The sequence below is a fragment of the Ixodes scapularis genome, unplaced genomic scaffold (genome assembly GCF_016920785.2).
Source record: "Ixodes scapularis isolate PalLabHiFi unplaced genomic scaffold, ASM1692078v2 PGA_scaffold6__148_contigs__length_123643588, whole genome shotgun sequence".
Taxonomy (NCBI): domain Eukaryota; kingdom Metazoa; phylum Arthropoda; class Arachnida; order Ixodida; family Ixodidae; genus Ixodes; species Ixodes scapularis.
Window position 1 is genome coordinate 115,454,145 of NW_024609881.1, and position 25,395 is coordinate 115,479,539.

At 44.5% G+C, this 25,395-nt stretch overlaps 1 protein-coding gene across 1 annotated transcript in view; it reads right to left on the minus strand.

The window, feature by feature from the left end:
- Positions 1-25,395, minus strand: part of LOC8032736 — an 89,689-nt gene that overhangs the window by 3,703 nt on the left and 60,591 nt on the right. Inside the window, exons 4-11 of the mRNA XM_029985805.3 lie at positions 18,730-18,780; positions 17,597-17,695; positions 16,698-16,850; positions 16,328-16,444; positions 14,430-14,570; positions 10,406-10,477; positions 8,555-8,623; positions 5,883-6,101 (exon numbers count right to left, since the gene is read on the minus strand). Of these exons, the coding sequence (XP_029841665.2) occupies positions 5,883-6,101; positions 8,555-8,623; positions 10,406-10,477; positions 14,430-14,570; positions 16,328-16,444; positions 16,698-16,850; positions 17,597-17,695; positions 18,730-18,780 (921 nt within the window). The remainder of the gene's footprint in view (positions 1-5,882; positions 6,102-8,554; positions 8,624-10,405; positions 10,478-14,429; positions 14,571-16,327; positions 16,445-16,697; positions 16,851-17,596; positions 17,696-18,729; positions 18,781-25,395) is intronic.

Here is a 25,395-nt window from a genome sequence, read left to right on the forward strand (position 1 = left end):
AAACGGGCACCCTGTCCAACCGTTCTTTTCCATCATGGGCCAAGCATTTGAGTGTCGTTGCAAAAAATTTTATATTAATAAAGGATCATGGTTTTTCCATTATAAGTGATGAAAAAGCTGAACGAATAATGCTTTTTAATAGTTACAGCCCTGAAATATACCTGTATAATTTCAGGAATGACTCCTTTCTAATTGTGGCCGATGACGCGTCAATACTTAGGGATATTTTCTTGGCGTTTAAATGAAAGATAAAAGATAGCTGATAGTTCGGCAATATATCGCACTGATACTTAGTGATATAAATGAAGCAGATATTTGTCCGGCAAGGTTATGCTGAAGACGCGTCTTAGAATCTTCTAAAAATATCAGATCAATATTTTTTTTTTTTTTTTTACAAATTCGCGTTTGTCTTCCCATACAAAAATGGTCTATGGTCGGCTATAGAAAATCCTTTGTATGGCCGGCTATAGCAAATTGGCCCAATTAGCTATAGCCGTTTCTATGGCTGTCTATAGCTTTCCCTATGGTCTCCCCTATAGTTGTCTATAGCTTTTTCAATGGAAATTTCGCTATTGAATTCGGTATGGTTTAGTCTATGGGTCTCTTTAGAAAGGATGCTATATCCGCCTATGGCTTTTCTTTTGGTTCCTTTAGTTACCTACAGCATTTTGTATGGTCTGCTATAGAGATGTCTATGGCTTGCTCTATGGATCTTTTTAGACACCGTGCTATAGCTGCCTATGGCTTTTCCTACGGTTTCTTTAGCCGTCTATTGCCCTTTGTATGGTCCGCTATAGCTCATTCTATAGCTCGTCTTATGGTTCTCTATACCCATCGGGCTACAGCTTTCTATAGCAATTCATATGGTCCCTTTAGCCGCCTATAGCATATTGTATGGTTTGCTATAGAGATCTCTATGGCTTGCTTTATGGATCTTTTTAGACACCGTGCTATAGCTGCCTATGGCTTTTCCTACGGTTTCTTTAGCCGTCTATTGCCCTTTGTATGGTCCGCTATAGCTCATTTTATAGCTCGTCTTATGGTTCTCTATACCCATCGTGCTACAGCTTTCTATAGCATTTCATATGGTCCCTTTAGCCGCCTACAGCATCTTTTATGGTCTGCTATAGAGATCTCTATGGCTTACTCTATGGATCTTTTTAGACACCGTGCAATAGCTGCCTATGGCTTTTTCTATGATTTCTTTAGCTGCCTATTGCTCTCTGTATGGTTTGCTATAGCTTCTTCTATATCTCGTCTTATGAGTCTCTTTACCATCGTGCCATAGCTGCCTGTAGTTTTTCTTTTTACCGCAATCGTATGAAATGTGAAACAAATTATTTGTTGTCAGTGGACATCTTTAAAAAAAACCTTGTGAGACGTGCCGAACTTCATAGCCCCATTTAAAACAAAAAGCTAACATTTCAACAAAACAACAACAAAAAACAAATGCACTCACTCAGGTGTTTGCAAAATCACAGGTAAACAGACACAAGGTATTGTTTTCAAATCTCCTAGAAGTTTATTACACACAGCCCATTCTGTAGACAAGCACACACTAAGCAATCTCTACTATGTGAAGAGGTACTACTGAGCTGTTATACAACTGAGAATATTGTAAAGCAAACAAGAACCAAAGGGAATTCCTGGGTAGTGTCTAGTCCCCCGGCAGCCGGCCGAATCCCCCCCCCCCCCTCCTTCACCCCGAAATTCTAATGCCAGTCGCCACTCATTGGCGCTGCAATCAGTTTATCAAAAGACGTTTCATTGAGATCGTTTCATCAACACGTGACGTTTATAAACAACTCAAAATATATTTTTTTTTGTAATGATTTGCCAAGAAGTGGCGTGAACGGGTGGGCTGAGTCGGTGAGCACGCGCCCCTGCAGCGTGCAATTCGCGTAACGAGTGCCGACTAAACGTGTGTCCATGAAGCGTCTATCCTCGAAAAGGTGTCCATGAAACGTCTTTTCACCAAACGCAGAGAGAATAAGAATGTCAGTATTCTAACTACAATTTTCACATGATTTCAGAGAGCTAATGGCAGGCGACTGCGGTAGAATTACGGGGAAATTATTCTCCCAGCTGTCAGAAGATAGGCACTGCCAGGAGATAGACACTACAGAACGGTCAATTGTCGCCGAGTAGGTTGCAGCGCACTTACGTTCAAAATACCGGACTTGAAAGATGTAATCCGAAATATACGTCGACACGGGTACTGCAGACCAACCACTCAAACACAAAACCGAGAAGGAAGGGATCCGTGAAGATTCACAACGATGTAGCACAAGCTGTCATTTGTCGAACCGAACACTGAACGCATCACAAGAATGTCTTGGGCTTCTTTGAAGAAATCGCTTGTTGCCGACATACGGGTAGGACTTTTCGATCGGGATACCTTTTAACATAGAAGCGAAATCCACAGCAGCCCCGCGGGCCGCACGACACGCGAAACTAGGTCCGCAAGCAGCCTCATTCAGGGATTGGCAGCGGCTATTACGTCATCCGTCAAACCACGTGATCACGCTCCTTCCGTTACTTGCGCACAGAGCGGAGTGAAGCGATATAAAGTCTACGATTGATTGGTCCGCCGAGTCCGCACCTTCTGCAATGCTTTTAGCTTAGGGAGAGAGAGAAAACAGAAAAATTGAAAAGCAGAGCTCCTTCAAGGCCAGAACGGGGGTGCGATCACAAAGACTAATCCTCAGGGGCACACCAACAATGAACACAGCGAGAGAATGTGTCACTTATATCCTGTTGACAGTTCGAGCCAAGGTTGATAGTGCAGTGGATGCTATGTGTGGCCTTGGGCTTAAGGCAGGTGCCGTGTCCAGCGTTATCACCAGCTTCGAGACAGTTGTCACAGGACCCTAACCGGAGACATGATTGGCCTCAAACACGCATAGCGTCTACTCTGCTGTCACTACCGAGTGAACAGGACAGCTCTATGAAGGCCTCCCAGCTTTTGGACTTCTTTCTAAAGCTGCACTTCCCAGAAGTGACCCAAAACGAGGCATGTTTGAAGATATCATATTTTACGCCTTTTAGCCCACACTCTAATTCAAAATGAATAATTAATGGCGAACACTTTTTCTTTGCGCAGGATGTCCGCAAACAAATAAATAAATAAATAAATAAATATATATATATATATATATATTTTTTTTTTACCAAGCACTTTTGAATTTTGTGTACACTGTTAGGATCGCGTTTTTAAACTTCCATTTTGGGAATCTTTGCATCGTTGTGGCATCTATGATTGCGTGGTTTAAGAAATTTGTGCCGTAATACGTTTTTCATCCGTGAGTTCAGTCTATATCACTGCCATCAATTACAATCTCTGAGCACCATGATGACTCATGGTGGGGATGTGTGCTCCAAGAAGCTCCAATGAGCTTAATGTCTCATAATTTAAAGAAAAAGAAGAAAAATTAGCCACAGCGCTTGCTGATTTGTTGAATTCGCAGAACAGAAAGATAATAGGACGCACCTAGGGTAGCGCGTGCCTAATGATATTAATTGTTTTTTTTGGCTGTTATTTTTTGCATATTTCGCCGTTCTCGACATGGGCGTTGACGGACATTGCACCGCTGCTTACGCCCCTGCCGGGGTAAGCTTTTTTGTTGTCACTACACTCTATCGCGCTATAGGCGCGTCGATTTAACGCTCATGAAGTCTCGAGAGAACTGTGAATTGTTTAGTCAGAGCAACGACGCAGCAATCGCGAAATGAGAGACGACTGCGTGGGACTCTCGAGCGTGGGACTCTCGAGCAGCGTTAACTTGCTGATGATGCAGGACGCTGCTTTGTCGTTGAGATTCTTTGACCTGCGAACGCCGGCGAAAACGTTCCAGTGCTCGGCGTACCCTAGGCAGCAGCGCCTATCAGCGACCGCACGCGCAGCATCGAAACCTTTCTGGAGCCTACTGGCAGTCTGCGAGCGCCGACGATTTATCGTTGCGACTTGAATGGAAGCATTTTATGAACTCCTGCGGTGAACATGAAACACCGCGAACATGAACTCCCGCGAACATAATCCCCGCGACGGCGAACCGCCGGCGCTCGCAGACGGAGGGTTCCGATGCTGTGCGAAAGGTTGTTGGAGGACGCTGCGTAGGGTATACGCCGGGCGCAGGAACGGCTTCGAAGCCATTCGAAGGGCAAAGGATTCGCGACGACCAAGTAGTGTCTTGCATCTTCAGTAAGCTAACGGGGCTCGAGAGTCCCAAGCTTACATTTCCACAGAGCGAGCGCGGCCGGTTAGATCGAGGCGCAGTCAGCACTCGCGTCGCGATTGCTACGTCGTTGTTCTACCTACACCGATGACATGTGCACCGGCATTCGAAACCGCCCTCTCGAGACTTTATACGAGTCCAATAGACGGCTTTATAGCGCTATAAACCGTCGTGGCAAGAGTAAAGCTCACCTCTGTAGTGGCGTAAGCAGCGTTCTTGACGCCGCGTCGAGAGCGACGAAATATACACAAAAAAAAAACAAAAAAACATTAAATATATTTAACACAGCAGGCAGAAAGAAATACAAACATGGCAGGGACACGGACAAAGTAGAAGGCGCGCTACGAAATACATATACTTACAAAATACACTGGAAACGACAGATAATTAGAGCTAAAAAACGGAAGATTGAGATGACGTCAACGCCGAAATAAGGCAATGCGCAGGGAAAGCAGCCGGCAAAACTGCAATAGACCTATAGGCAGCTAAGGACGCTTTTGTGATTGCGGGCGTATAGCCTCGGCGACGTACGCCCCGTTAACCTGGCTGAAGAAAATTCTCGCCCCGATCGAGCGCATGAATGACTCTCTTCCACTTTGGTACATCTGCAGTAAAAAAAAAAAAGAAAAAAGAGGGTCGCGGGCCTATAGCCGAAGCAAACCAGTGAGCCGACTAAAAAAATTGGATGGTCGCGAGTCTATAGCTCGGGAGACATACATCCCTCTATAGCCAGCTAAAGCAGATTGTAAGATCGGGGGCTATAACTTTGGTGACATAGAACACTATTGAGTCGGCTAAAGAAAATTCAATGGTCGCAATTCTATAGATTTAGGGACATACACCGCTCTATAGTCGGCTAAAGCACATTGAATGGCCGGAGGCCTATAGCTTTGGTGACATAAAACACTATAGAGACGGCTAAAGAAAGTTCGATGGTCGCGAGTCTATAGACTTAGGGACATACACCATTCTATAGCCGGCTAAAGAACATTGAAAGGTCAAAGGCCTATAGCTTTGGTGACATAAAACGCTATAGAGTAGGCTAAAGAAAATTCAATGGTCGCGATTCTATAGATTTGGGGACATACGCCACTCTATAGCCGGCTAAAGCACATTCAATAGTCGCGAATCTATAGCATCAGGGAGATACATATTTCTATAGCTGGCTAAAGAGTATTGAATAGTCGCGAGTCTATAGCTGCGTAGTCATAAATTATTCTATAGCCAGGTATAGAAATCGGAATGGTCGAGATTCTAAAGCTTTGAAGACATACATTTTTCTATAGGTGGCTAAAGCGTGTTTTATGGTTTCTAATGGCTGACCATAGAGGGCCATAAAAGGTGATAGCTCACCATAGGATTTTCCATAGACGTCCATAGACCATTTTTGTATGGGTTGATAAGGCATGACTGTGTGGCAGCAAATGCTTTGTTGCCCCATAACCATTCCGCACATCACTGGACCTATAAAATGTCCTTCATTCAGTGAGGTGCGGAATGTGTGTTTGCGTTTTACAGATTGTTTGAAACAGAAATTTGAAATCTGTTCCTTCTTTTTTTAATATCCTCGTATATTTATTTGCCAATATATGACCTAACTAAGTGAGCTACCAAATGTCCCTAGACCGGCAAGACATATATACGAACCTTGAGCGAGGCCAGGGCCCGCTTCTCCTCCAGCAACAGCTCTTCGTTGTCCGACTGAAACCCGGCCGGGGGCCGTATCGTGGGTATGTCGATGATCACTTCTTCGCCGGCGGGTTGCTCGGTCTCCGTCGAGTACTCCAGGAAACTGGAGCGGCCCGAGTCGGTCGCCTGCGCGTCACTCTGGTCGCTGTCCTCCGTGTCTGAAGTCTTCGACGACGTCTGGAAAACGGGAACGCGGACCATGTGGCACTACGTCGCAAACATGCAGTGCCGTGGTAGGTATACCACATAACAGGTGTAGACTTTCACGTTTGCTAAGCCTACAGCTTTTAATATGTTTACTAAGCCTACACATTTTGCTAAGAACACGCTACGGGGTGCCAGGCAGTTAAAATCGACCGCAAAAATCGGTTCTCTAAGCTATCGCGTTCAGATTTTGGTCAGCGTGACTCACAGGTGGTCCACTTTTAGAGCGGAGCTGTTAAAGGCTAGTTTCCCCTGGATCGTGTCCCCGGCAAAGAAATGTCGACACAAAATTCTGGTTGCCGCCGTCGCTCATAGATGGCGGTAGCTGTCCAGAGTGTTGTGTTTGCCGGGTGTCCACTTGCCGCCGTCGCTCATAGATGGCGCAACCTTTCCAGCCTTTCCACTATGCCTTGCCGACTTGCGGCCGGCCATTACTTCATTCCAACTATAGTACAGCTTCGCTGGTCTTCCTTTTTCACCAAAGTGAAAAGGCTAAAAGTATTTTCTATACAATTTACAAAAAAACGAACTTACGCGAGGAAAAAGTAAAAAAAGAAAACGGTTTAAGGCGTAAGTCCTATGGAAACGCTACGAAGCCACCGGTCTTCAAACAATAGGCTCTTTCCAAATGTTATAGAAAAATGCACCATCTGTGGGCAACGCTGCACAAAATCGTAGCGCGATAGGCTAAGAAACCGTATTTTGCGGTCGACTTAAAGAGCCTGGCCGCTATTTAAGACACCCTGTAGTACAAGGTGTAGGCTTAGTTAGCTTGCTACTAGTACACTCGTAACAGATGTAGACTTCCTAAGTTTGCTAAGCATACATCTGTTATTATAATTCCTAAACATGCCAACACGTGTTAGTATATCTTCAAGGCCTATACTGGTAGCATTTTTGCTGACGTGCCTACGTATGTTGTATATCTTTGCTAAGCATACCCTGATAGCAAGTGCAGGATTAGCATGTTTAGTAATCCTAGACCTGTTAGCGCATTTGCTAACATGCCTGAACTTTTTAGCATGTTTGCAAATTTCCTGCACTGGTAACAGGCTTACCATGTTTGTTAAACCTTCAGCCGTTTAGCATGTCGGCCAACATGCTAACATACACATACCCGCTAGATTGTTGGCTAGGCCTGTACCGGTAGGAGGTGTAGGCTTAGCATGTTTGTAACATAATCATATAATTTATTTCTTAAACGAAAGGTGGCAGTTCTTTCCCTAATTGTTTATTGCGACATCAGGGCTGCGGGAGACTCTTCACCCTTTGGGTGTTTGGCGAAGTTTTGTTTTTGGCGGGGGCTTGTGGTTAAAAAACAAAGACGGTAATGCCCCATTTTGTTTTTGTGACGTCAAAACAAATTTGTTGTTCGTACTGATTACTGTATATAGTGACGCCATTCGTTTCTGTGAATACGGAGGCAGAATTTCTCCTGCGCGATTTGAGCTGCAGATCAAATCGGTAAGAAAGAGAGGACCTAATCAGCGAACAGCGGTGTGCAAAAGGGAGCAAAACTGCAGCGCTATAAATATGAGGAGTGTTAATTTGCTTGGCTTGAGTCATTTTTGATCGCAAAAGTTTTCGAAAAGGCAGCGGTATCATGACCAATGTTGGCATTGCAATCAACTCCGGCATAGAACTTGTTCGACAATACATCCGAATTAAAATTAAAACGCAAATCATTCTATTACGATAACGGTTTCCGAATATACTATACCCGGTTTTTTATGCTGATTTTTCTGCCGATCTGTCAAGAGCATTCCACGTACATTTATCGGTGTTTTTCGGCAAATACCGGAAGCCAGAGACGCCCAAAATGTAACCATAATGCTCTAAGTATCAGACAAGTGCTACCTTAGGCTATACTATTATAATACGAATAGTACACATTACGGTGTAAAGGATTATATATATATATATCACTAGAAAAAGAGGGGGTATCCCCTTACACCTTTTTGTCCCATATAATGCACCCCAAAACTTCAGTCCGACATACAGCGCCCTATAGTCGAACAGACGGCCACAAATTTGACGAGGGGCTTGATAACGGTGCGATATAACTTATGTAATAGCTAAAGTACGTATCAAAGACCATGGAAAGAAGACACTGAGTTTTTGCAGTAGGGTCAAGAAAACCCCGACTATCTTTTTTTGTCAGTAACACTTACATTAGCTATTTGAATAAGTTGTACCACACGGCTATCAAGCCCCACGTAAAATTCAAGGCCGTCTGTTCGACTATAGGGCGCTGTACGTCGAATTGAAGTTTTGGGGTGTAATATATGGGACAAAGGGTGTAATAATAAACCCTTTTTTTAGAGTGTACTGTTAGACACATACACGTATATTTTCAAACTCCCGCCTTTTGTAGAACTTTCAACGGCGTTACAAGATACATTGTTTGAATATCTCTCAATAATCACCTTGGGCTCTTCGATGACCTTCTTGAGGGTGATCACTTCTTGCTTCAGACCTTCACATTTCTCCTTTAGCTGGCACCGCCCGAAAAAGAAAGAAAACAATACAGGCAAACGTTTAGTAAGCAACGGTAAAATTGATTAACCCCTGTATTATATTATTACCTATTCTTTGAATGGAAAAACACTATTCAGCAACACACCGGATACGCATTCCACAGAAAGAGGTAAGTTGTACTGTGTGTAAAGGAGAACGTGACACTGGTACAAAAAAAGCTATTTAAAAATGATAATATAGAACTTACAGAACGTTACATGTATGAACATCTTTCACACGATTTCATCATTTAAACATTGTCCCATTTCAGTTTTCTATTAATTGTTTTAGAAAGTTCAGTTTCCATAACAATCAAAATTCCACCATGGTTAGGAGAATTTGTTTGCAGCAATATTTCGGGGTAATCACGGTGCCATATCACTTGCGAAATTGGATATCTATATTGTTTTTTTTCTGTTTTTAGAGTAGTGTTATATTTGTTATATACCATACAGAAGGCCTTATTGTTTGTGCACATGTCAATATAAGAATACTCACTATTATTATTATTTTAAGGTTGAGCTGCGGAACAACGTTGATGGGCCTCCGCGTAAGCTTGCATGCAATGATTCAGCAATTATGCATCTTTCTTTTTTTTGATGTGTGCAAGAGATTTAAATTGTTATTCTCAGGAGTGTTATTTCTTTCCTTTGTTCACCATTACAGTGAGCTGTGTTGCAACCTGCAACGACCTCGAAGGAGGTCGAAGTGTGTACAAATAAATGACGAAATAAATAAATAAATGTGAGCTGTTTGACAGGCAAAATCAACTTGCCCTTCCCCGTGACTAATATGAAACGTAATGTGTGTACCTATTCAAGCCGTGGTGTTGACAATTGGCCAACCTCTTGGTCAAGATGCTCCCTTTTCCCCTTCCAAATTGTTCAAAGAGTGTGCATTCGGCAACTGACGGAGTTTACTTTCGTGAAATTCAGCGGTCAACGGTATTTCTGCTTCTCATTAAATCTACACTTATCAAGGTTTATGTACGTCAATAGACATGATCCAAGCGTAGATAAATAAAAAAAATACAGACATAATTTTTTGTTACGAGCAATTTCTGAAAGGAATCTAGGGGATACGGTTTCCACTGCATGCCTCCCAGTGAACGCCGCACATCGTAAACTTCAAAGCACAGTCGTGGAGGACATAATCGCAAAGACAAACATTCACTGGGCGCCATATTTGAGGGCGATGTTTAGAGCGCATGTTCAGAACGAGCTCACATTAATGGGCTGCTGCTAAGACCGGCAATCTTGATGGTGCGGAATGCACGTTGCAAAAGAACTGTGAAAGCTCGCTGACAGCACGCGCTCATCAGTTGCGCACACAGGCATGGTCGCCAGTGAATAAGGAGTATTCACTGGGCGCCATATTTGTGGGTGATGTCTAGAGTGCATGCTCTGAACGAGCCCACATTAATAGGCTGCTAAGACCGGCAATCTTGAGGGCGCGGAATGCACGTCACAAAAGAACTGTGGAAGCTCGCCATCAGCACGTGCTCAGCAGTCGCGCACACAGCTATGGCCGCCAGTGAATACTTCCTTTGCTCATTATATATTCCACAGTGCTTATGCAACGTGCATTCCACAACAAGATTGCCAGTCGCCGATCCGGCAGCAATTCTTTTAAACACACCAGCAAATAAACACTTCGCGCATAGAATTATCGATGTTTCCACATGAATGCTGAAAGCAGAAAGAATACATTAGGCAAACAACTATCTAAATATCATATCACGCTAAAAGACAGTAACATACCTCCCGCTCAGCCTGCATCAGGTTCACTTTGTCCTCTTCCAACTTTCTGAGGGCCCGGCGCAACAGTTCCACCTGAAAGGAAGCGGGTATAAATGCCACGCGTCGCGAAACGATATCGAACGTGTTAATCACTAATCACGATTCCAGTGCTAATCACGATTGCAGCCAATCCATCGCTGTGAATGTGGAACTCTGAACCTCGCGAAGGTCACAAAAAGGTCACAGGACGCATTTACGCGGCCTTAGACCGGCGTCGGTGACACGTAGCGTCGTATACGCGGTCCATCGGAGGATGAAACTGAGTATGGGAAGAATGCACCGCTGTGTCTGTGTCTTTCTTCACCTGGACCCTCGTCCTTTGCGCTGTTTTTATTATTTTTTTCAATTATGTTATACCAACTAGCCCAAGCCTCAACTTCAGCAAATATTACAGTTCTGACCGGAGCAACAAACGAAGCGCATATTATTCCCGCCCGTAGTGAAACAGTCACACAGCATCCGTGCCAGTGTTTGAGGATCGTTGCGAGTGGCGTGGGCCGAATGGCGTGATTCAGCAAGTTTTAGTATTACCTATACCAGCCAACGCAAGCACTGTGCATTTGCGTTAGCATTGCGTGTTCCACACTACGCGTGAGCCGAGCCATATAGCCTCCAAAAGCCTGGCAGTTCGACGACGGAACCATAAAGTGCCCGAAGTCGCAGATTTGGCGCGCGAGGATCTGGTAGCACAGAGCTTCAGAGAGGCATTTCTCGGGGAACCTAGACGTGAGCGCGCAGCTTTTGCAGCGGCGAGGCCGCGAAACACACTTGTTCCCATGGAAGAAGTGTGTTTCGGCGTATCGCCGCAGCGGGGCGCCAGTCACGTGGCGCTGCTCTCATCCGTTGTCTGCCGCTCCTCCTTTTTCATTTCGGCGGCCGCTTCTCGGAGCGATCTGCCAGGCTTTGTCAGTATATGGAAGGCTATGGCCGAGCCCAAACTGTGTCTCAGATCGACGCATGGCGACTAAGCGCATGGGCAGCGTAGGGCACGCAGCGCCAACGGTAACGCACAGCGCCTGCGTTTGCTCCTACACGCAATACTAAAGATCTCCATTAAGTGACAGTGTGCATCGACGAAAGCTACAGTCAATAGCGGCAAAGCCCCGATACATTAGCATTGTTTTCTCTCTCATCGTCATAAGGTAATTACCACGAACAAGACGACGCGGTTCACGTTCGCCCTAAAGCGCCCAAGTTGACGTCATTGAGAATCGTGTTACCTCGAACGAGTATAGAAAAAATTGACGTGCCAACCTTTTGCACTTGTTCACGGCGACTGGAGGACAAACTATGACGGTCGTGGGTGGATTATTTGATGGGATAATATTTGTTAAACGTTCCCGCGGGTTTTATTTAAGGAACCCTGGGTTTAGCGAGTCCCCGGCCATCTTAGCTTCGCTGGGCATTTAATGGGAGTGCAGCATTGGACGTTAAATATGCCGAAGAACGAATCGCATAAGAAGAAACGTCCTGATTCTTAAAGTGAAGGCGACTATCACAACCAAGACAGGAGGTGACAAGTTTACAATAGTGTACCGAGCGTTACGATGAAGTGGACGAAAGCATTTCATAAAATTTGATTTTATTTTAAACGTCCTCAAAAAAAAAAAAAAAAAAAAAGATTGTTTGGCAGCGGCGTGGGGCACGGCCCAAATGCCTGCACATTCGAGACATATAATTAGGCCCGATAGCTCATCTTATAGACTGACACACCGTTTACAAAACAAGTCAGCGTTTGCCCTCATCAGGCGTGAGCACTAAGCACGCACAGGAACTTGAAGCGTCGGCGCACGCGAACAGCGCAGCATGTGGGTGCAACCACCCATCCAAACTTGTGCCCGCTAGTTGTAAAAAAATGTAATGGATTACAATTACTAATTACCGAGCCTCAAATGTAATGGACTACCGTCACAAATTACTTTCGCTGAAAAGTAGCGGATTACTTTACTCGTTACGTTAGATATTACTTTCACGTTACTTTTCCCGTACAGTTAGCAAGAAAATGATAAAAATTTTGTTTTTGATATTTACAAAAATGTCTTGCAGCACTACTTTCCATTGCTCAAACGCCCGCAATTATTATTAGCGATGTGCGCGACCAAAAGTGTCGCTGCGGTCAGCTTTGCACGGTTGGCCAAACTATGGGCATATGAGCATTGTCAGATTGTCAACTTTGACGGTGTTAGTTTCGGATTGCGATGGCTCCTAGCTTCCACTGTGCTTCTTAAACACACCACCGAACTCGTCGTCGCACCTGATGGTGAATAGACTGGATAACAACTGGTGACGTCACGGCGAGGCAAATCCCAGTCGTGACGTCACGGATGGAAACCATAAGAGGGCGCCACCGAAACATCTCGGCGCTAATAGTCGTTGTAAAAATTAAATATTGCGTTTAAGAGAAAGAATGTGGGTGCAGTCCGTTGACCTGTAAGCTGACAAGGCAGCGGAAGTTGCGACCACAGCCGCCCTTCCGCTAGCTTACTTCCACCGGAAATGAGTCCTGGAATTCTGCAGACAAGGCTAGCGGTGCGCATGTTACTTCAGTAGCAGCATCTACTGAGCATGCGCACTACAGATCAAGATTACAGATCAGAAAGACAACGCCTCTTCGACGTCTTCCTTTTGATCTTTGATTTTGACATATTTGTATACGCCACGCACGTTTTTCAAATAATTCTAATGACCGGTTATACCAAAAAAAAAAATCGTGTTTTCTTTTTGGCTTTTTTTTCGCGGAACTTTATACCTTTATGCTGCTGAATTGTCCGCTCAAATTGCTCCAGTTTCATGTTCATATTTTTTTTTAGAAAGTAAGGAGTAAATAAAGTAATCCGTTACAACCATTTGTAACAAAATTACATTACAAATAACTGCCGCGAAAATGTAACGAGGCATTACAAAATTACTTGAAAAATGTAACGGATTATAATGAATCCGTTACATCTAACGGATTACTTCCCAAGCCTGCGCCAACCAGGGTTATCAGATGAATTCAGTTACGAAACTGTCCATTGACGCTGCTTCCACAAGCAGTACCTCCTATAAGCCTTAATACGCCTTATCAGATTTGTGTTCTGAAATGTTTATTGAACAAATCATACGCGATTTTTTTTTCTTCTAAGGGCTTTGCTCACACCTGCAGTTAGAGGCAAACGCGGACGTGCTTGTAGATAGCGTGCTGGTCTTTAACAGGGGTCTCCAAACGTTTTGGCTAAGCGACCAGATTAGCGTTCTATCGCAATCTCGAGGGATGAAAAAACAAAAAAGAGCAATCACAATTAAAGAAAAACAAACTAAGCCTACATAAACATTTAAACGCAGAAATTAATGTTAGAGTAAGTCTTAAAAACCCTAAGGTGGATCAATATGTATACGCCAAATTAAAATTTAACATCTAGTTAATTAGGACTTTACATGACAACACTAGCGGCCAAGAAAACTCACAAGGCATAAATCAAAGAGCATGGAAACCTTGGTATATTTGCGCAGTGCGAAGGACCAGTGAGAAATATAACACTAATACTGACAATATGCAATCGTTATGACAGGACACTAAGCGAAATGTATATAGTACGTGAGAAGGAATTGAAATCTTAACAGAGTTACACAGACATTTGGAGCAGGGGACTAAGAACGGTAATGCTAGTGATAACAACGTTCAATTCATAATATGGCGAGAGGACCCTTGTTACGATGCAGTTTCTCTCGTTCTTTCTGGTATTTTAGTTCGTGCACTTATAGCACCTCGCGCCGCCGTTCCTTCAAAGGCGCACTTCTTTAAGCACCGCTAGCAGCGGGTTTGCCGGAAGCGGACAGCAGACCGCGGGCTTGGGTGGAAAGACCGCAACCAGCCGGGGGCCTGTCGGAAGACTTCCGCGGAGCGGCCCGCGGGCCGGGGTCTGGAGACTCAGGTCTATGGTTTATACTTAGGACAGTATACCGTTTCCTCTTCCTTTCCCTTTGACAGATTCTGCGACCTCACCTCCGTCCTGAGTTTCCCGTTCTCGCTGCCCACTCGCTTGTGCTCGGTCAGCGCAGTCCCGACGTCCAGGTAGTTCCTTTTCCAGCGTCCAATCTCCTCCCAGACTCCATCCGTCGAAGGAACGCCTTTGTCCTGAAGGCTCTGCCAAAGACAACTTTCCGTTTTTGTCTCTGCGCCCCGCGGGAGTGTAATGGCCTCCCATCGAAAATAGTAGGCGAGATCTGAGGCTCTTTGTTCTAGCGTCAGCACAATGACTCGTGTATAAACTTAAAACCCTTTTGAAGCTTCTTTTTCTTTTTTCTTAATAGAAGTTTAGACTAGACTTTCCTCGTGCTGTGCGCTTAATGTATCTGCACCGGTGGAAGTTTAAAGAACTCTTCACCAGTCTTGGTCTTAATTTCACTATTCTACCCTTCATACCTTGAATTACCAGAAAATACGAATCTTAAAACCCCACGCGGATTGACGACAATTTGTCGTTATACTGGTTAGATCCTATTGACCCGTACTAGACACGTGTTTCTTAATATGCAGAGACAAATTTCCTTTTCCACAGAAACCTCTTATGGCGTAGGTGCAACACCTGCTAACTGATTTCTCGCACCTTGCAAGTTTTCCCAATACTTCCTTCTAACATTTCATGGCTCTGCGTTAACTCATTATGTACGTTGCCTCATTGTTGCTTGTCAAGATATAGTAATAGTGTCATGTGTTCTTCGTCGACTATTTACTAGCCCATGCAAGGTTTGATGATTTTGGCGAACTCACGCGATATATTTATTCAAATTCTCTTATGGCCTCGACTTTTTCATTGCTCATTCTCAATATTTCCTTACTTTCCTTGGCATCGACATTTTAAAGCACTTATCAATCGAACGCCTTTACTGCGGTTGGGAGCTTCAAAGGCTCATAAGTTTTCCCAATATCGAATGAGCTCATGTTTCTAAAACCCTCGATGCCTCTACAACTTTCCCAACTCGCGCAGTTGACCTGCTCGCTTTAAATTGCGGTAAATATTGAAAGCACGATCTGAATGTTTAAATTTGTGTAAACATACGTTTAAGTAAAATAATTACGCAACCTCTCTGGACGACTCAATTCCGTTACACTTGCGTAATTGAAGTAAATCGCACAGGGACGTTATGTTACTATTTTAAAGCAACCGTAATATCAAGACAAAATTTTAGGTCACCAGCATTAGCAGTACTCTCAAAGCGTGATATTTCACGAAAAAAGTTCCAAAACACGCGTAACACAATAAAGGAAAACTGCACTTATATGCATTTTTTTATCGCTTGTTACTAGGGCAAACTGTGCACACGAGGTGGGTTGTGTAAGAGGTGTACGGTAGTTTTCAGAGGAGGAGTGTTGCGCATGCTCGGAACGAAAGCCACCGCCCAGTCAAGCAAACATGGAAGCTCGCAGAAGGCAACTATTGAAATGATTTACATATTTTGATGTTAAATTACTCCCCAGAGTTAGTCGATACCTCCGGCACTTTGAGCCATCATTCCCAGAGTCCAATTCAAGAAAGATGTCCTCATCGTCTTGCCGTCATGACATCTGGAGTCCGTCCATTTGTATGTCAACATTTAGGCTTAATTATGGTGCCGATTTTGATCAAATGAATTCTTTTGTGCGGTTTCTCTCGATGTTATAGTAATCAAATAGGCAAATTGACACTTTTGCTGAGTTGGGGCAAGAAAGCTTGGGCCCATATCTCGACTGACGTGAAGTTACGGCACTTAAACTGTCATTTAAGCGTAGCTCTAAAAAGGGTTAAATCGTGATTTTTTTGTGTTTCTTTTATCCAGCGGATAGCTGCTTTGTATTAGCTGTGCCCCGGCTCCGCTGTTGTCGGGATTTTATCTTAAAAGACAGGATAAGGAATTAGCCACCTTTTCAAGAAGTACGACGTCCAGTCCGGCCTCTTCGAGCTCGCTCTGTAGCCTCACTTTCTCGGAGGGACTCTTGCTGTTCGAGAGCAGGATGTTGAAGAAGTACATCACGGAGAACTGAAAAAAGACCAAAAGACAAAAAAAAGGTTAATTTAAGTGACTAGCCACGACACTTACAACGACGGTTAGCCGTCACATCGGCGAAACTGCGTCCCCTCTACCGTTACAGAACCTCATCATGAGAAGACTTTTTTTTTTCAATCCACCAATTAGCCTTTCAATAACTGGTTCAAAATAACCGTCCCGTAACTCGGTCAGCTATAGCTAAGCCAATCACTGCCATCACTGGCTAACGACCGCGTTTCCTTACCTCGAAGCCCGCAGTCATCTTTCCTCCTCCGAGAAGCATCGCCACGAGGAACTTGAAGCGAACCGGCTCGCCGAAAATCAGGCGCACCGAAGACATCGCCTCGAGGACCATGGCTTGGCCCGCGGGGTGCTCTTCGCACGTCTTGGCCAGGAGCTGCAAGAAAGGGAGGAAGGTGGGGACGCGAAAAGGAAGCGCATCTGGTCAGACGTGTCGTCCGGATGAACAGCGAACAAAACTGTCTTCCGTCGCTCTGGAGGTGCGATGTATAGGCAGAGAATATTCCGAGACCGAAATTTTGTAGGAAAAAAAAAAAGCTGCACGTTTGAAGCTTGATTGCGAATGCAGACTGTCTCTTGTGTGATGTATCGGTAGTGCGGCCGAGGCTATAGAAGGCACTACGCAGACTTCTCTGAAACCTCTCAATGAGAAAGTATGCGATGCTGTAAAAAAAATGGCATGATGACTCCAAAAGTACAAAGTTCATGAAGCTTGAAAACGGTCCCGCCACACAAATATTCCACAAACGTTGGAAGGTTCTTTTATCGTTTATTATCGACTATCATAGGAACTTACGTAGTTAATTTCTTTAATTCTTTTTTTTTTATCTAGCCGCGGGGCAGAGATGCAGTTTTAAAAACATGCTAGAGGTGGTTTCTGGTTGTCAAAACTCGGGAGCAAGTATATCAAGTACCGTGTGGTCTCGATTGTTCACTAGGAACTCGAGACCTGAAGTGGAAAAGTGCAACCGCGTGAAAGTGCGAGAATTGAAGTGCAAGTGCGAGAGCAAGGTGAAACACATTCTTACACGCTGAGCTTGTTTCGCCAAGTAGATCATGACTGAGTGACGTATCTTTTTTTTTTTAGTTTTTTTATCTAAATGTTTTTAGTGGAGTTCGTACCTCAAGCGCCAGCTTGCGGGATTTGCTGCAGTTGGACATGATTCCAGAGGCTATGGTGCAGAGGCCACTTCCGTGACTGATGATCTTGGGCAACGATTTCTGAAACACAGATTACTATATGGTAACAAAGTAGACACCCTACCTGCGCAAAAGAGCCAAAATTGGGCTCGGATAATGCCGAAACCTCGGCTGTAGTGATAAACGAGAAGTCTGACAATCCGATCACCGGCAATCACTGATTCGGCCCTTGGGCTTTTTTTTTAATTGCCAAAGAATTTTGGAGTAGGGGGTCCCAACGAGGCGTACGTCGCACTGCGCTTGCGCATACGTTCTAGGCATGCTCGGCGCGACGCTCCAAGCTGCTTCGGCTATCCAAAGCTTTGCTGCATATTCTAAATCTTTATATTATAAAACGTGCATAACTCTCTGGCACTCACTACAATCGCGCTTGAAGAAACAGACGGGAAAAAGTGCGCCCGAGACATCCATGTATTTGTAGCCGAGGCATTCTCTCAATAGAAACCTATGCAGGTAGAAAGTGTGGGAGAGCAGGAGCCGAGAGGCGCGGGGTCGTCGGTACACCGAACCCTGACTGGAATGGGGCAGACGCCAAGTTAGCTGCCTTTGTCTCTTCTCACTTTCTGAACGCGTTCGAACCCCGAACGCTGGCGTCCGGCGTTCGCGTTCGAACGCCTTCAAAGAGTTAGTGGGGACAACGCCAATTAGCTTTGCATCCACGCTTTAGCCAGGTACTCCAACCAGACCTCAGTGTTGTAGCATTCCCGCGCCCTTTCGTTTCCCCCTCTCCCTCTGTTTCTACCCGAATAAGGAAAACGGTAACTATGCGCAGCGTAAGTTCGTCTGCTTCTTTTGCAGGGGTTGCGGTGACGTCAGAGTGACGCCGAGCTCTGATTGGCTCTGATGGAAGGATTCTGGGTAGACATCGAAGCAAGCTGCCTCGAAGTCTACCCACCATCCCTCAATCAGAGCCAATCAGAACTCGGCGTCTCTCTGACGTCACCGGAACACCCTCACAAAAGAAGCAGACGAACTTACGCTGCGCATAAAGAATACTTCGAGTTTTTCGATTGGTGTTTCTTTGGAGGGAAAGAAACAATTGGCAGGAAACTTACTTGGCATCGCAGGGCGTACAAGAGACACTGAAGACAGTCCAATTCTTCGGACTGTGGGAGAAAAACAAACATTTTTGAGCAACGAGAATATGCACACATGAAAGGCCCGTTCACATACTTGCGACCGCTCAGAACCGGGTGACTTGGAACCTCTTAATATATTTTAGAACGAGAGGACACACTGGCGCCATCTATTGGGTAGCAGTGTAAATTTGGCGGTTCGCCATATTTTCTATTTCTCTCACGCATTATCCTTTCTTTCTTGGTTCAGAAAAGTTTTGTCGTCGTTATAAACGAGCCTTTCTTATAGGCATTACGCACATTTGACCTCGGAAATCCCGCAAAATCTTTACTCTTGGGAAATACAGTTCCAGGATCAACACATAGATGGCACCAGAGTGCCAGTGCGTTCTCTCGGTCGTACTCGGTTGCAAGAGTGTGAACGGGCCTTTAGGTAGAAAGATCTAAATCGTAGGGTATGGGGGTAAAATCCACACTTTCCAAAATTCAGTCTGGCCACTTCAATAGCAATCATCACCCAAATGTGTGTCATCTGTACATGCTAATGGCGGCCTTTTGATGGCTGGTGAAGTAAGATTTTGAAGACAGAAACCGACGCGGAGCCTATGCATCCAGACGTCAGTTTGCTGTATTGTTGTTCAATGTATCTATGCATTCGAAGGAGTCATGTAAGTCCTTGAATTGCTCGGCTTCGGGTGACAGCTCATGACAATCAAATGTTAATTTTATCAAGAAATTTACTCATCTACAAGCGCCTTGTGCAGAGAGGTAGGTTCTTGACATCATAGAAACTGAAGCAAATAGAGGAATCGCTCTTCACTGAAAAACACCGTAACTTCCGTACGTCTCTTGTTGACGAATAGTTACCAGATTTTATCCGCCATTAGCCTACAACAATTTGGACTGATATTTTATTAGCTAGATGGCGTTGAGTTTGTGAAAGGGTCTACTGCATGATAACAACGCGGAAAGTTTGCCGCAATGGCCAAGAACCGTTTTTAAACGAAGACGCAATGCGTTCGTCTCAAAGTACACTGAAATCCCGTCTAGGCATGCATACAACGACCAACGTTATCTTTAAAAAGAATTTGTCCTGTTAAAATATGACACCCCATTACTTGGGTATTTCAAATGTGGCGCCTTTATGTACGAACCAAAAACTTTCCGTTGCTTCCGCAACATGGCGACACGGTACGCATACAGGTATTTGCAAGCAATGAAATTTTAAGTATATTAATAATGGAAAACCGATATTCGTTCGCCATATCAGTAGTCATGTTGCATCGTTGTGTCTCAGCATGATGCGAACAGGAATTTTCAATGGAAAGCCGAAGGAGAAAGAAGGGCGTTTTCTCTCATTGATTGTAGATGGCGGCACATTGCAAAGGAACGGTGCGAGCGCGCCAAAACCGAGAGTTCAAGATCGCGTCCACAGATGGTACCACGTGCGCCAAATCGAACGCTACCAGTTTTTTTTTTCTTTAATGAACTATTACAACGACTGATTTGACACACTTTCGAGCATTTTCTGCGTGGTCATCTAGCGTGCTTCACACATTTTAATACAACGAACAGCATGATCCCCAACACAACCGATCGACTGCCAAAAGGGGCAATAACAACAAAATGCTAAAACTAAGTTGTATCTTGAGCAGCTGGTTTTGATCGATATTGGCAACGTGAGCGATCGGAAGCGTTGCAGTGGTCGGCCTTCCACGATTGGCCGAATGCTGACAATGACGTTAGCAAAGGATTTGTCATCGACGTAAATAATAGTAATGTAAGAGTTTCAAGTTCGACGGTGTTGGCAGCGTTGGTTTCAGAGCGGAATGATTTCAAGCTTCCACCATACTCATTACAAACACCATCGAACTTGTTGTTCGAAGGGTAATGACGTCAAGAGAGAGGACCCTAGGAGTGCGCCACCAAAACATCTCGCCGCCAATAACGCCGGTTCCCACACGCAGTGGAGCGCTGATATAGCAGTTTCACGGTGCGATAAATATCTGGTGAACGCTCCCGTCAGCACGCGCTTCGCGCAAAGTCAGCGCTGTGCTAGTAAATCCCCTCAATAACTGAAAAGTGGCACCATTCATAGTTTTGGAAATGCTCGGCACACGTGCCGCGCGCCACTTCTGGGAAGAACATGGCGTCTGACATCTAGATCTTTGCTACACTCTATCTGTGCTGCGCTGTGCCGCCATGATCTTCCCAAGGGCTGCACGTTGCATGCACGTGGCTCGTGCATCAACGCACCTTGCGCTTCCGGTCGCTCCGTCTTTGCATGCTTGTCGAGCTTGCTTATGTCACCAGTGCTAGAAAGCATAAATGCTGCACGGAAAACAAAGCTGTAGATTTAGCGAGGACCACCGGCTGTGCGATTTGACGTCTAGGAGGTGACAAGCTGGTTTACAAGAATATGCGAAACATTTGGACAGACCTCGCACTCCTTCGTTCTTTTGGCGTATTCACCTGGACAATTGGTGGTTAAACGTTTCATCTACATTTCAAGCAGCGGTGTTGAGGTGGCCCTTGCTCCTTCTTTTTAGAAACCGGAAGTTCTCTGGGACGTCAAAAACTGGAGCACCCCCTGGTGACGTCTGCCAGAAAAAGGCTCTAAGGTTTAAACGCATTTTGCGCTGCGCTGGAGATCGGTAGCCGAGTGGGCTAGCGCATAACCAGCTCGGAGCACGTGGAGCGAAATCTCACGCTGCAGAACCCAGGGATCTTGGGTACAATCCCCACCCCAGCCCGTTTCGATCTGGATGAGCATCGTACCGGCGTGCGGTCGTGTATCACTACTGCGTGGTAGGCACGTTAAAGACCCCAGGCTACCGGTTGCACTCCACTGGCTAAATTTCTCATCTACACCTAGGAGAAAGTCGCCCGTTGAGGCAGACTAAGTTCTAGGCTGTGTAAACATACACACAGACCAATTTATTTTACCGAGCATTTCATTTATTTATTTATTTATTTACAGCGCTCACTAACAGTCTCAGCCGCAGCAAATGCTAATGCGACATTAGCCGATACGAACACCGAGGAGTTTATAACGAAGCAAGAAGCGTAAACAATAATTGAGCCATATCTCGCGTTTATTAATCTACAAGTGATCACTTTAGAATAAAGTCAAGTTTACTCGAAAAAGGATTTACAGAAAATCACCACATAAAAAACTTATCCACGGAACTAAACAAATGGAGTTTCCTGCAAGGGTATGATCATATTTGACTTCTGCTGAGAATCAATCTCGAAAGCGCAAAGCTTTTTGTTTATTTTTATCTATATAATTTTAATTTGTTTGCGGTTCCAAACAAAATTTGGTTCTGAGAAAGTGCCCAGTTTGGACGCGTTTCTAGGTTTCGGTTCCTTATCGAAGCGTATTTTTGCGGCCGCGGTCGCGCTCCCTGGTGGTCGCGGCACGAAGCCACCCCCTCGGCTCCCTCGTAGGATGGGGGAAGCAGGGCGCACGTGTGTCGCGCTTCTCAGCCCCTGGAAAGCAGGACCGCGGGCTCAGAGATGCGCTACGATAAGAAACCGAAACCTAGAAACGCGTCCAAACGAAGCGTTTCTACAGAACGCCGTAAAATGCTTCCCCCGCGTTATATCCTTCTACAAATGATTTGATTTAGTGGTTTTCGATGACGCTGACCAAGTTTTTAATTGGAACCATATGTCTGTTTTCATTACCTAAAAAGTTAATTAACGAATTTTAATTAATTAGCCATCTGATCGTTATGATTAGCCCCCTGTAGTATGTCCCCCTGGCTGTATAACTCACCTGCACAAACCGCATTAGTGTAACTTCAACGTTTTTCCTGAAACATATTTGTTAATAAAAAAAAACTGTATATATATACATTCTGAACAAAGAGGACAGAAAGTGATTATTGAATTTATTGATTTAAAGCTTTTTTCGCCAGCTCTCTTTCCCTTTCCCTATCTTTAATGCAATAAATTCAATAATCTGTTTCTCCCCTCTTCGTTCACAATATTACTACGGTTGCACTTGTCAATCTTCACTCATTCCCATTAAATATATATATATATATATATATATATATATATATATGTATATATATATATATATATATATATATATATATATATATATATATATATATATATATATATATATATATATATATAATATGCTCTGCACATTTTTAAGGCGTGTCAATGTTGTATAAGCAATGCAACTGCGGCTTTGTGTTTTCTGTATATTGTTTTGCTTTTTTTGCCTTTTGCAACAAGCTTGGCGCTGCTCTTCACGGGCGCGCGTGCTCTGCCGCCGGCCTTTTGTGGATGAAAGCTACTGGCAGCATCACACATGTGCGCCACCAACTGTTTGAAAGAATCGGTCCGCGTTGCTTCAAAGTTCGCACGCGATTGCAACTCTAATACCCTTGTTATACCCTTGTTACACGGGCACACTTAACTGCAGTTACGCTAAACCACAATTAGCGCACAATACTTGCCGACAACATTCTGCGGCGATGCAGTCAGAGCTATGGGCGAACGTGCGCTTGAGCATCTTGAGCACCCATCAAAGCAGTGCACGTGCGCTCTTCACTTCTTATGGAATAGCTGTCCGAGGGTATAGTGCGGTATCAGTGGTGCCGCGTAACAGCAGTTAAGCTGAGTTAACCGCGGTTAACTGTGCCCGTGTAACAGGGGTATTACACGGGCACACTTAACTGCAGTTACGCAAAACCACAATTAGCGCACAATACTTGCCGACAACATTCTGCGGCGATGCAGTCAGAGCTATGGGCGAACGTGCGCTTGAGCATCTTGAGCACCCATCGAAGCAGTGCACGCGCTCTCTTCACTTCTTTTGAAATAGCTGTCCGAGAGTATAGTGCAGCATCTGTGCTGCCACGTAACCGCAGTTAAAGCTGAGTTAACCGCGGTTAAGTGTGCCCGTGTAACAGGGGTATAAGTCGTTGAATACAGTAACTTAAAACATTCAGATGGTAAAAAGAGAGGAAAATTCCAGTTACTTAGACCGTTTCAATCCATCGACGTCCAACGGGCTAAGCTTTTCCCAAGGTCAATCTTCTCATAGCAAAAAAACTGCATGACTACAACTTTTTTTGTTTCATTTCTGGTAGCCCGTTGAGTTAAACAGGATATTTCTTTGTTTAGACTTTACTCCAATTTGCTGAATTATACAATTATCCCATGTTTTCACGCGTCTTCACACAAGCATTGTAGCGTGCGCAGCAAAGAAAAAAAACTTTTCTACTGATGTCTTTTTTCCCGACTGAACGCCGTAGCGTGTGAAGCAAGACACCGCGCTTCATGGCAGAGCGATCTTGCGCACGCACTTAAAAAAAAAAAAAAACATTTTGCACGCAATTCTTACATCATTCCAAATTGTTTCCGCGACCACCTGCATTAAAAATGTGGGTCATATAAAAAAAAAAAAAAGAAGAAGCTACACTCCTTTTAGGTTATCCCTGACAATATGTTGGAACGTAGAACATGCTAGGATTTCGTGTTTGCCGGGTTTGTTTCTCTTCAAAATCAAAAATGTCTTTCAAGGTTGTTTTTTTTTTTTTCCTTTTCTAGCGATTCGGTGTTTTACGGTGCCATTTGTCGGTGTCAGACAAGGAATCGGCGCTTACCTTCAATAAATCGGGCATGGTCGTGAAATTCCGCAACCTCGACGGAACATGCGCCTATAACCCGAATACTACAAACGACTTAATTTTCGCAAGGACCTCATTTTCGCGAATTCCGCGAATCGCCTACAATTCGCGAAATACAGGTCCCGCGAACAATTCCGGTAAAATGTCAACACATTGGAATCTATATTGAGATCCCACCGCGTCGCGAAAATTAGAACTCGCGAATTATTCCAAAACTTCAGCTTTGACCTAAATCACGAAATATCGAGCCCGCAAAAAAATAACTCGTTCACAGTACTTCGAAAATGCCCCATTATCGATAAGAGAAGGAAGCGGGGCAATGGAGTGCTTTAGTATAGAACGACGTTCCGCTGACGCCTTTGCGCATGCGGACACCTCCGATAACGGTACCCGATAACGATACGATAGGTGCGCAAAAGCGTCGGCGGAGCATGTTGGGGTATCCTTATTTGAGTCACGGGAACGATCTGCTGAAACTCCCTGTTATCGGGTACCGTTATCAAAGCCCAGAAAGGATCTATTAAAGTTCTCCCTAATAGAGATTAAATTCTTCCGAAACTTCCCGTAAAGATATATCCGATAACGATACACACGCATGCAAAAAGGCGCCAGCGGAGTGTCGGTTATCGCGATCGGAATCGTCGGACCAATCAACTAAAACAACTAAAAAAAAAAAAAAAAAGAAGCAGCCTGGCGGGAACTTTAGCGGGGGCTTCGTTTCTCTAATGATGTCACTTTCATACAGTTTCTTTTTTTTTGTGTGTGTGCCGTTTTTTTATTTGCCTTCTTCTACAAAGTCACCCCTATAACGTGTTTTACCTCAAAACTTTCAAAAGAAAGGAACGCTTCGTGACCCCTGAAGCTCCAGAGCCGTGATGCTCCAGTTTGCAAAACGGGGCCCAAAGAATATATGTACCGCAAATACTGCTTCTTTTTAGTAACACTTAACAAGCGCAATGAAACGCACATTCATCCGAATTGGGGAAGACCG